The sequence below is a fragment of the Alligator sinensis genome, unplaced genomic scaffold (assembly GCF_000455745.1).
Source record: "Alligator sinensis unplaced genomic scaffold, ASM45574v1 scaffold969_2, whole genome shotgun sequence".
NCBI lineage: Eukaryota > Metazoa > Chordata > Crocodylia > Alligatoridae > Alligator > Alligator sinensis.
Window position 1 is genome coordinate 576328 of NW_005842481.1, and position 12327 is coordinate 588654.

Below are 12327 nucleotides of genomic sequence, written 5' to 3' on the forward strand. Positions count from 1 at the left end.
GCGCTTCGACCCGGCCGGAGGCCTGTGAGTCGGGCACGGAGGGGTTAAGGGATCTGGCTTTTTGGGGGCTGCGGGCGACGTCATAGAGAGCAGAACCGGGGGTGGGGGCCTGAGCCCGGGCAACCATTGAGGGGGGAGTGACGTCACCGCCAGTGCTAGGTTAACCCATTTCTGTCCCTGCAGGTGGAACTTCTGGACAAGAGCCTGGAAGACTTGCTGACGCGGGTGGACGAGTTTGTGGGGATGTTGGACATGGTAGGTGCTGGGGGGCGCTCAGCCTGACCCTGTGTGGGGAGGGGATGTGGCCTGAGCGCACCCAGCTACACTGGTCAGGGAGGAGCGGGACTGGAAGGGCCCCAGGAGCTCCTAGTTCAGCCTGGCTGCAGACAGGCTCCTTCCCTGGGCACTGCCCTGCCAGCTTCATCTCATCGGCCCTTGGAAACGGAGAGTCCACACGGGGCTCCCCTGCCCGGACACTCTTCTAGGCAGCAAACAAAAGCACCACATTTACTCAGGTCCAAGTCAACCCTGATTTGAATATGAAGGAAGGGGGTATAACCCCCCCCCCCACACACACACACTGCTGTGCAGGAACGGCCTTGAGGTTTGGGAGTTTGGCAGTGGGGGAGGGTGGCCACATTAAGGGCACTTATGTGTGTGATGGAGCTCTGCTCTGGTGCATGCTAGTCAGCAGGCATTGGAGCAGACTCAGTCTAGTCTGCTGGCACATGCTTATTAGCATGCTCCAGCAGCCTCCGTGTCACATGTATTCAGCGTCCCCATGTTTCAAGATGGCAGCGGGGGCATTTGAACTAAAGTGAACAAGCCCCCACTGCTCTTTTGAAGCACAGGATCCTGAGTGTGCGTGACGCTGCGGGCACATCAATTAGAGCAGCTCTCAGAACTGCTCTAATTAAAGCACACCCCCCCCCCACCCTAAAGCACAAGTATAGACACCCTAATTGCCACCCCTTCCCAGATGCCAAATTTCCCAATCCAGGAGGAGCCCAGTGGGCCAAATGACATTTTAGCTCGCATATGCCGCAGATACTTAAACACACTGTACAGCCCTGGGACAACAGACTCTCTCTCAGAAGCAAGGTGACATCAGTTGACACCCTTGGTGCCTCGGTTTGTCCAGTCTATAAAATAACCATCATCTCAACTTTTGTTAAGTCCTTTGTCATCTTTGAATATGAAGTTCTGCCTTCTAGTTCTCCTCCTTGTTCCTCTGTTCCATTTGAAACGCTTAAAATGTAAATCCAGCCTACGTTTGTATGCACCTGTAATGAATAGCACCGGTGTGTTTACAGCTGTCAAGTTCTAGTGGCTTTACTAGATTTCATTGATTTTAGTATTGGAATATTCTAAAGTTATCCACGGGTTTAGTCATAGCATTCACTTGACATCACAATTTTGAATTTGAATTTTTGTTTTGAATTTTCTTTAGATTCGCAACGATTCCTCCCAAGTTGTTCATGAAAGCGTACCTCAGATTCATATGAAAGCAACAGAAATGAGACAGATCTATAGGAAGATTGACAAACTAGAGGTAATTATATTTGCTGCCTCTGATGCTTACAGTCCTGTTCTTCAAGGGACACCGGCAATAGGATTTTAATTGGGTTTTTTCCCTTTAGAATTCCAAACTTCCTTTTTAAGCTTCAAAAAGTTTCCTGCAGTGACTCTTACCAAAGTACTGAACATCTTATTTCACTGTCTTTCTAGTTTCTTAGGGTGTGCCTTGTGTCAGTCAGAGCACTAGGTGTTTGCTAATATGTATATAGTTTTTAAGAATATAATATTAATATGTATATAGTCTTTAATATATATATAGTTTTTAAGAATCCAGCAATATGTATGTATACCAGTCGCTAGTATTTTACTGTTGCTTTACACTAAATGTCAGAACTGCAGGAAGTGCATACAGACCTGAAACCAAACAAAAAAAAGTACCAGTTTTGTTCTAGTTTCTTAGCATCCCTATGTTCAAATACAGGGTTTTCTTTTTTTTCTTTTTTTAGGATAGGAAAGCGGGGAGCTGTTAACTGACTGCCAACAGCAAGTAGAAAAATGTGTAGGAACAGAAAAATGTTTCATTTACCTCAACCCATAACAGTTTTTTAATGTATCACTTCTACACTTTCTCCTACATTTTTACCTTATCAAGGGTTACTTTTATTATGCTTGGTTAATTTAGTTAATTGGCAGTCACAAAAGCATTTTTACTGAGGATTGTATATAACACCAGGTTTTGGAAATACTGCCTATGCGCGAGAAGGAAATATATGGATGGCTAAGGTATTAAATGAATTTCAAATAGAGATGCAGATAAACTTCCATGCAGACAGAGTTGTGGATTAGAAGCTTCTCATACTATCAGCATGGAAGAGCACGAGAAGAGTAGAAGAAAAGGGTAATAGAGATTGCAGGGGGAGAAATGGACTAATTCAGTAAGCTGTTTTACAACCTAAACAAGTAATTCAAAATTGGAATGGGTAAGGAGTAACTAAAGTTGTTTGACATTTGGATGATATGGTACATGTGAATAGGCAAATAATGGTGCATTGCATATTATAGAACAAAGGGACAGGGAAACATGAGAGAACGTTGTTGACATTTTTTAGCTAAATGGAAGGATAAATGATATGGAGCAGCAGTGCTTATCAGCAGTATTGCAAAAATGGTAAGGGACCTATTTTCTGCTAGCTTAATGTCATCCTTGACACTGATCCTCTTCTGACTGCAAATAAGAGAGAAATTGGAATGAAACAGGAGAAAATGGAAAATGTGCTTGATCATCATCTTATCATTGAATTTCAAAAAGTATTCTCCTCACTAACAAGGGGAGCTACAAAGGAAAAAGGTTAGTGTAGGAGATAGATGTCTTGAAAGTTGGATGAACTATTCCACAGAACAGGAAAGATTGCTGATCCCAATTGCCATAAATTGGTAGATGTGGTAGAAAAATACAGCTGTACATGTATTCAAGTATACTAGATAAACTCCTTTTCAGTTGCAATGGGAAGCATGTACCTCAGTTATTAAGTGAGAGGTTTACTTTAGGAAAGGCTCTGTAAGCCAAATCTTGGACATTTGCAGAACCCATATTTCTGGCATCCCCAAATGAGACACATACCTTAGTTTTTGGAAAGCAGAACATAGAAAAAAAATATTTTTCAGTCATGGCCTACTGCTGGCTTTGTCATGGAAAGGCAGTGCTTCAAAATGGCTGTCAGCTTGTTTCTGGGACAGCAAGCAGGAGAGGGAAAGTCTACTGTTAACCCTTTCACAACTGTTCTCAAATGGTCAACAGTTTTTGGCAGATCAGGTTGCTTGCTGCCTTGAGTAAACCTGGCAGCCATCTTTCAGCACTGTTTCTCCATGCTTCCATTCCAGCAAAGAAAAATCAGCTTCTCTAGTTAAGGCATGCACCCCAGCTTTGGAAGGCTGATTTTTTGGGGGAAAGGTGTGGTATGCAAGTAAATGCAGCGTGTCAGCTACTACAGTGACAGTTCTCAATGTAATAAATGTGGTTTCAAATGTCTTTTTTTTCAGTGTCGCTATAGTGATTTTACCAGTATAAGATACAAAGAGACAGAATGATTCAAACTGTCTGTTTTATTGTTACATTGGAAGCACACGTTAAGCCTCAGTTTCCTGGTACATGTTAAACCATTAAGCAACAGATGACTCTAAGCCCATGTATTTCTGAAATCTGCAAAAGTGGCAGCGAGGATTTTTGTCCTCTCCTTCCTATAATTGTCGAGAAATTGAATCCTATCCCAGTTTCCACATAACATGAACTTTTTCAGGATTCTACCTGGAAAATGTTTTTACATGTTGTTAATATAGATATTTCCTTTTTGTTTCGTTTTGTTTTGTTTTACCCAACTTAGGCCTTTGTAAAAATGGTTGGAAATAATGTGGCTGGAATGGAAGAACGAGTCGCAAAGGCAGAAACAGATCTGGGCACCTTTCCAAACACCTTTAAAAAAATCTTGCACACAATCAGTGTCCCGTCATTTCTTAATGTAAGTATTCCTCTCTGGCTGTAAGTGGGTGCGTCTACACATGGCTGATACACAGCGCCTTTGTTACTGCACCTCATTTAGTACTTCCTTTTGGAAGTACTAAAAGATGACACAATAACAGCCCGTACTGTGTCATGCCAGCCATGCAGTTATTTTTGACCATAATGTCGCTGCAGCAACGTGCTATAACGAGGCTGCAGTGACATACCAGCAGCATCACGGTTTTTGCTAAGGGACACTGCGGCGCTGTAGCATATTGCTATAGTGCCATAGCGTCTTGTGTAGATGTACCCAGAGTGGTTTAAACTACTTACCTGGAATGGCAGACTTGGGTGCTGTTGCTTAGATCTGACTTTGAAGTGGAAGCTTCAAGCTTGGCTTTCTGTCTAAGCAAAATTTTAGAGCAGAGGAGTAAAATCATATTTTTTGTTGAGTTCATGCTCTTAGAGAACTTCCTTTTCATGCCTCCATATGAACACCCTGCAAACCAAGCACCAAAAGTGCAAACCTTCATTAAAATATCACTAACTTCCAGCAAAATGCAAAGCAGGTAGGAAGAGCCTGCACAGACTAAAAAATGATCTTGCAAAGTGCTGCCTCCAATCTAAGGGCCTCAGAGGAATAAAGAGAAGGGGAAAAAAAGTCACATTTCCCAAACCATTTAAAGGTAAGGATGTTATTTTTACATGACATCCTAAAGTTGCCTTGTTTCTTTCAAAGGAAAATAGCATTTAATCTGGTAGAAAGTTAATTTTGTGGCAGTCCTTGGTTTTGCTCTCTTGATAGTTGTAGCATTGTAGTGAACCTGAGTGTAATAACAGGAAACATATTTTCATTTGTGTTTGAGGAAATGAATCTCCATATTTTAGCCAATCGATTTAAACATTTAAAATAAAATTACTTAAGCTCTTGGCCCACCTGTGAATTGTTTTTTCAAAAGTTAACTAAAAGTTTAGGTTTACAATAATTTGACAAGTGAAGTGGGGTTTTTTTCCATATTAAAAAATGGAGGTTTTTAAATCCAAGTACACAGAGGGCATTACACTTATCTTGAGCTTCATCCTTGGAGAAAACAGCTTTGATCTATCTGAAAAATTTGGTTTACAACAAGTTAAATATTTGAAAAACCTTACTGCATGGGTGTTCACTAATTTTTTTTTTTTGCAGTGACATGCCATTTTTCAGGCCTTCAGATCTGTGTATGTATCCAGAAACTAAGGGGAAACTAAACAGTCTCCTCATATTTCTTAATATGTAAGCCATTCGGTACAGCACTGTCCAGTTGCATTTTCCAAAGAAGTTCATAGGCTACCTTTAGATGATATAGTCCAACTGGAATAGCAATTCTATTTTTGCTTTAATTATTATGTGCTTTGGAATTGTACTTTAAAATATCCCATGCACTTGATCAAGAAGTTCAGTGAAAGAAGTATTGTTTTTGGAATATAAAATGAGAAAATTCTTCCTTCCACCTGCTTGTTTTACTTTGGTGCCTTTGTTAATTAAGGGTAGTTCTCATGTTAGCCAGTAACATATGCAAGTGTTTTAGGTTTCCATATGCACTGAAGGTAGATATAATAAATATACAATGGAATTTTTTCTTCCTATAAATTTTGCAGTTTGAGAGAGAAGTTGTGTCATTTGTGAAAGTGAATACAGGCAAGGTTTAGTGCTTGATTCAACTTTAGCCTGCATGAATGGGGAACACATTTGTATTTTTATGTTTATACATGGCTGCCTATTCAGTTACCTAAGTTAAGTGCAAAGGTAAATAAAAGGAAGTTGTAAAGAGGTTATTAAAGTGAGCAGCAAAGTTAAAATAGTGACTGAGGTATGACAGCATCAGAGGAAAGAACGATTGAGCCATCAGTGGGGATTTTTTTTGATTGGCTGAAGTTTAGCTAGCATGTTTTCTGCTTTAACATGAGCCTAACTTCAAAGAATATTCTAAATATTTAGAAAGGCTTGACTGCAGAAAAAGGAGGGGTTGGGGTAAATTCAAGAGAGGCTGCTTAGATGCAGTCACTAATAGGTTGGGAACTAATAGGCTGAGACAGGTTAGGAAGCCTAACTCAGACCAGAGGGAACATGCTACAGGCAGTGTAGCCTGTTCTCCCCAACCCAGCCAGGGAAGAAGCCAGACATGCCTGAACTACAGCTAGAAAGATTAATCTCTGGTAACAAAGTATACATGCAAGACAAGTTGTTCTTGTTCTTAGCATTGGCCCCATGTGTTTTATAATGAAACTTTTTTGCACCTGTTTGATCGACTGCTGTCATGAATCCAAGAAGAGAAACTTTTGGAGAATCCTAATTCAACAGGTAGTCATGATTGATACTCTGAGGTCCAGGTCTAAGAGTTAGTGAACTAAATAATTCCACACCATGATCTGGTGAATGACCCAGGTATCAAACCTGTTGGGGTGTGTGTGGTGACAGGTTTGCAGTACAGTTAGCTCTGTAAGAGGTGTAATTCATAAAAAGGGTAGAAATAAAATGTTTTGCCTAAATTACAGAAATCGTCTTCCTCACGGCAACCTCAGACCCTGTATGAACCTCCAGCCCTTTTCAAGACTGAAGACTACTTTACTTGTCTCAGTGAACCACCTTATTCTTGAGACTGCTTTAGGGTTGACATGAATCCTCAAGAAGAAAAAATGTCAAGTGAACAAATGAAGTGCAAGCCACAAAGCTGCTGCATTTCTGTGCATATCATTGGATTACTGCCTTTCTGATTTTGTGCCACTGTCCTCAGACAGTATTATAAGCAGACTGGTTATTTTGTGTACTATATATATGCATTGATTTCAGAAGTCTTCCTAAAACAGAGCTATAAACTTTCAGGTGTTGAAATTGTTAGATGTGTGGGGGAAAAGAATGAGTAAAGACACACACTCCTGCAAAGGGTTTTGCATTTTTAACCCTTCTCTACAAACATGGATAAAATAGGAAATACACTGGTTTGTACTGTTAACACTTTAGATTCCATGCTGCTGTCACTCTTACATCTGTCCCACAAGGTTGCTGTTTTTTAAGTAGCCATGTGGTAATTGAGTAAAGAGAAGCACAAAAGCAATGTCTTGGGTCCTCTTCTCCACAACAACTGGGGAAGAAATGTACTGTATTAAATATACATAGGAGTAAGAGCTCCAATTGTTTTCTAACCTAACTCAAGCAGACTCTGCAGAGGAAAAACAGTAAATGAGATTGTTGTAGAATATCAAGTTTGATGATCTGAACTTGAACATTCTCTTTGGTACTTATCTACAACCATCACTTTTGTAAATAACTGCCAAAATTATATATATGAGATTACCAAAGCTCTTGTAATTTAATGGATTTAATTAAAGTTTAAATACTTTTATGGATTTTTCTAAATATGGTTATGACCACATCAGTTTTACAAAGATGTATACAACAGACAGCATACTTAGTTTTTTTGTCGGGGTAGGAAGAGGTGAACTGATTAAGGACTTGAGATCTTATGCAGTTACAGTTTAGAAGTGAGGCTGAGGAGGGCTGGTCAGTATTTAGATAAGAGAAGTCCAAGAATATTTGAGTGCTGCTGTTAATGGTAAGTAATTAGGGGATATGCCTTCCTCTTAGCTGGTAATGTCCACACTGTAGGTCTTAACTCATCAGGCATTTTGTTAAACTGTAATTCAGCTCTGGAAGGTGAGTTTTATCCACAGTATTAGCATTGTCATATTTGATCTCTCATGGACTTCCAGACCATGTTTCTAAGTAAGTTATTTTTTTCCCTAGCCATTGTCCTGGAAACTCCCCCTAGGACAACGATTCTCAACCAAGGTGTGGCAGGGATATTAGGTGTGCAAGCACCTACATGTAATTCACAAGATAAACCCATAATGTCAAGAACATTCTGACCTGTTGTGGTCTTTCTGAGTTTTTTGCAACAGAAAAATTGCTCTATTATTTTTCTGGAGTCAAGAAACTTGTGAAATCTAAGAGCTAAAATTTTCTAAAGGGGGTTTTGAGTCTAACAAGGTTTGCTTTGAGTGTAAAAAGGTTGAGAACCACTGCCCTAGAAACTGAAAGTTTAATTTTTTTCTTCTGCTTCATACATTATCACTAGTAGGAGTGTCTAAATGAAGTATTAATGTCACTTTAGTAAGAGGAAACTGGAAAAGCTCCATGGGCTTGTGTGAAGGAAAGGGTAGCTATGTTTCCCACCCTTCCAAGAGGAGAAGTGAGGGACAACACTGGTTAACTGTCACTAACTTTCCTCTGTTGTCGGGAGATACACGGGCAAAGGCTCAGTGGAATTATAGATGTATAGTGTGTTTATCTGCCACTTCACCTCTCTGGGGCAAGGTCCTAAATCGTTGCTTCAGCCCACCTAAAATCAGGACAGTGTGGCATCCTTCCTTCTCTGTACATCAAAATTCTTCCACGTCTGACTGCCAAGCAAGGTAGCACAGACACTCGCAAAACTTCTGCCTAGAACTGTAAAAAAGCAGGGCTGGAGGGGAGCTCAGGATGTCATCCAGTCCTGCCCTCTGCTCAAGGCAGAAGCATATGTGTTTAAACCATTTCAGACATGTTCACGTTGCAGGAATGTATAAAACTACCTTAAAGCACTGAAAAATTAGGCACCTAATTCCTGTTGAAATTGTCAGTGCTACCGTGCAAGAAGTAGTTTCCTTATGCAGGAGAAGTCAAATCAAATCCCACGCCTCCGCCTAAGCTCACTCTTCTATTTCCCCACCAGCTCAAGAGAAGAAAAGTGTGCTTCTGACCCGTCTCCCCCAAATTCAGATTACATCTTGAGTGGCCAACCTGATGCCCTAAACTAAGGAAATTTTGTTTATTTTTCATTTCCCTAAGCAGTTGCTTTGCCACTATGTGGGAATTTTCCTAGCCTCTATGGCTATCTTTAATTTGGAAGAACTCCAAACAGCTTCAGTTTTTCTAGTTGAGTTCTGACATACAAGACCTTTCCCTTGTGCTTCAGTTTCCTTCCACTTGGTCTTTCCTATAGAAGTTGTATTCCAGACAGAGCCATCTGTAATGAACAGGTTGAAGGGGAAAAGCCACACCTAGTCTCCTGCCCCTTCAGTCTGGGGAGTTGGAAGCAAGGCACCTAACCTGCCTGTGTAAACTGCTTATGATTTTTAAACTTTCTGTTCTTTTAATCACCCAGCCCTGCATCTAACTTATCACGTAACACACAGTTGTTCTCTGAAGCAGCTGACACATCTTCCTATAGCAACTCCACCCCCATTCAGGCTTCTATAAATAAGGTCAGCAAGTGTCCATAGCTGCCACAATCCTTCTCAGTCCTCTAATGCAGTGGTTCTCAACCTTTTTTGTACCAGGGCCCATTTGTAAACCAATGGCCAGTCCCAACCCAGTGCCCTTGACTCCCGACCCTCTGTCCACAGGCCCTAGCTCCCCCATTGTGAGGGCCAGGGGAAGGGAGTGGGGTGAGGGGGGCCTAGCTTCCCCTTGCAGGATGAAACTCTGCCAGCCTGCAAGGGAAACACTGCAGTTTCCCATGTTTTTCTCCTTTAAAGGAGAATCCATTGCTAAAGTTCATTCATGTCCCTTTCATATATTCTTATGACTGACTTTTGGGTCATGACCCACAGGTTGAGCAACACTGCTCTAGTGAAGGCCTCCATGGCCTTTCCCTGTCTGTAAAAAGCACGGGAAATGTTCACAGGCAACAAGTTTATTCAAGAGCATTTAAAAACATGTCTGTGTCACCCCTTTCTCCACAGGACAGCAACAGTTTGGTGGCTCAAATTTAGGTCATGTTGGTAAGTCTGTTTGAAACCCATGCCTTCGCCTTTCTCACTTCAACCATTCTGCCCTTTGCCTACTGTACCCTTTCCTGGTCATCCAGTGTCCGTTGCTCCCTCTGTGATAGGTTTCTGAAACTTCAGCTGGTCTCCAGCTGCAGTCGCCTTCGCTGTAGCCTCCAACTGCTGCTTTGGATTGCCACTGTATTTGGGAAATGTAGTTAGTCTGAAGTCAGTAGAAGGCAGTATATATAGGAAATCTGCCCTGCCTTCTACTGACTTCAGACTAACTATATCTCCCAAATGGTCTGTATTTTCCAGACCATTTTGCAGTACCAATAGAGTCAGAAGTGTTGCATCTTTCAGGGATACTCTCAGCCCTGTGACTGCAGGTTTGAACACACAGGGTGAAATTCTGTTTCACTTTGTGCATCTAAATTACAGTTTCCTAGCCACATATTTGGGCATTTTGGCCCAGCCTCCATGCTGCAGATGCATAAGCTGTATGTGGAGAATGAGCATACATGTTCTATGTACATGTGTGTGCATACAAGCCCAAAAACAAGGACTCGGGCCGTCCTATATTTTAGCCCAAGTAGCTAAATGTTTATGACATCCACGGAGCTAAGTTCTAGGCCCTCCTTACCCCAAAGGGGATTGAACTTGCACCTCTATGATTTTCCAGCCCTGTGTTTTAACCACTTCCTCCTGTGCTCCTTTTGAAGTGGCTCCACTACATCTTGCATTTACCAGTCATTGGATAAAGTGACTGGACAGTGCAGGTGGGAAGTTCCTACCCCAGTGGCAGCAAGGCTCTATGCTAGAACCTAGGGACTGCTCCCATCCAAGCAGCATCCATCTTGCAGAGCCACACACCCTCCCTCATATTTGTTCTTGTCCTGCTGGCCCTATGTACCTCCCACCCTTGGCTGCTCAGGTGGCCAGCTCTTGAAAGAGTCTAGATAAGTGGCACCTTTTGGCCTTGTGGGTCAGGTGAATGGTGCCGGGCTGGTCTGCAGGCCAGGTTGGATTCCATGTGCCAGGATGGGACCCTAGGGCCTCATTCAGCCCCTGCCTGGACCCCACATACTGGGAGTGGGCTCTGCCCAACCCTTCAAGCCAGGATCTGGCATAGTGGTTTAAAGTACTGTAATGGAAAAGTCAGAAAGATAAAAGTTCAAACCTTGTAGGCAAGGGGTGCCTAAAATGCTGGCCTCCAGCTTCCTGAGCAACTGCTCTAACCCTTCAACCACTGGAGCTAAAACATGGGATGATACTCTTTTCAAGTCTAATGCTGGTTAGTCATGGGTGCCTGGTCAGCTACATTTGGGGACTTACCTGCAGGTACATATCCAGGTCTCCTGCCCCTTCTGTGGGCAGAGGGAGACCCTGGCATACATGACCCTTGAGTGTGCCAGGCTGCAGCCCCTCCACCTTCAGAACCTCCTCTTGAGGTTCTGGTTGAATTTCACCCCCCCACCTTTTTGTTTTTGGTCATTCCATCTGCAGCCCCACCAAGTCCTGGGACCTCCTGGTCAACCTCCTGACCCTGGCCAAGTGGGTCCTGTACTTGACCTGGAAGGAGGCTCTGGCCAGGAAGGTACCCAGAGATTGCAGGGCCGCTTTTCTCTCACGTGTCTACGCACATTTGCAGGCAGAGCACCAGTGGGCAGCGTCCACTGGCTCCTTGGATACCTTTGAGGACTGGTGGATGCGGCCCGGGAGGCTCTGCTCAATATCCCCCTCAGGCACACCCGTTTTCACGTTTTGATCCTTTGACCCTCACATCACTCCTGTTTTTGGCTTTTGTTGTCCCAAGTATTTTGTTGTAGCATTCACCCATTAGCCCCCATACAATAGGGGCTACTAGTTAGCTGGGTAGGCCTTAGGGCCCAAGGTATTTGAATGTTACAAATAGGTGCATATCCAGAAGAAGCACCCATGCATGGCCATGTACTATGGCTATCCAGCCAGTGTATAGACTCAGTGTGTGTAGTAGGCTATGTGGGGGAAATGGAATCATTACCCACCTCTAAGTGACAAAAACTCCACTTAAATGGCTAAAAAGCTGCAATTCAGAAGCACAAGTGGAAGTAGTATCTCCCCAGCCATTTACCTGTGTGACAGTGCAGCAGCTAGAGAAACCCTTCACTATAAATCTAAGATCATGAAGCCACAAAGAGGCTCCTATTGGTTTCTGCAGCACCATCCTGGATTATACATTTCTATTCAATGAACTTCTTTCAGAAACACTCAACAAATTTACTGACAGTAGTACCTGGAACAGGAGCCTATGATTTAACACAAGACTCAGCCTGAGGCACTTGTAGATACAAAGCATCATTAACTTGTCTGTACCGCTGAGCATGATTCCTTGCAGTAGTTTTAACTGTAATAATCACTGAAATTTGCAGGGCTTTCTTATGCAGGTAGGACATAGGGACTGATGTAGTTGAGGGCATTTGTGGGGCTGATCCCACAAACAGGTAGGAGTTAACCAAAAAAGGAGCAAAGCACCCTTGTCCTCC

At 42.6% G+C, this 12327-nt stretch overlaps 1 protein-coding gene across 1 annotated transcript in view; it reads left to right on the forward strand.

Moving 5' to 3' along the window:
- The window catches only part of BLOC1S4 (biogenesis of lysosomal organelles complex 1 subunit 4), a 7733-nt gene extending 337 nt beyond the window's left edge, over positions 1-7396 (forward strand). Inside the window, exons 2-5 of the mRNA XM_025212753.1 lie at positions 184-255; positions 1451-1552; positions 3900-4034; positions 6551-7396. Of these exons, the coding sequence (XP_025068538.1) occupies positions 184-255; positions 1451-1552; positions 3900-4034; positions 6551-6652 (411 nt within the window). The 3' untranslated portion in view covers positions 6653-7396. The remainder of the gene's footprint in view (positions 1-183; positions 256-1450; positions 1553-3899; positions 4035-6550) is intronic.
- The last annotated feature ends 4931 nt before the right edge of the window (positions 7397-12327 follow it).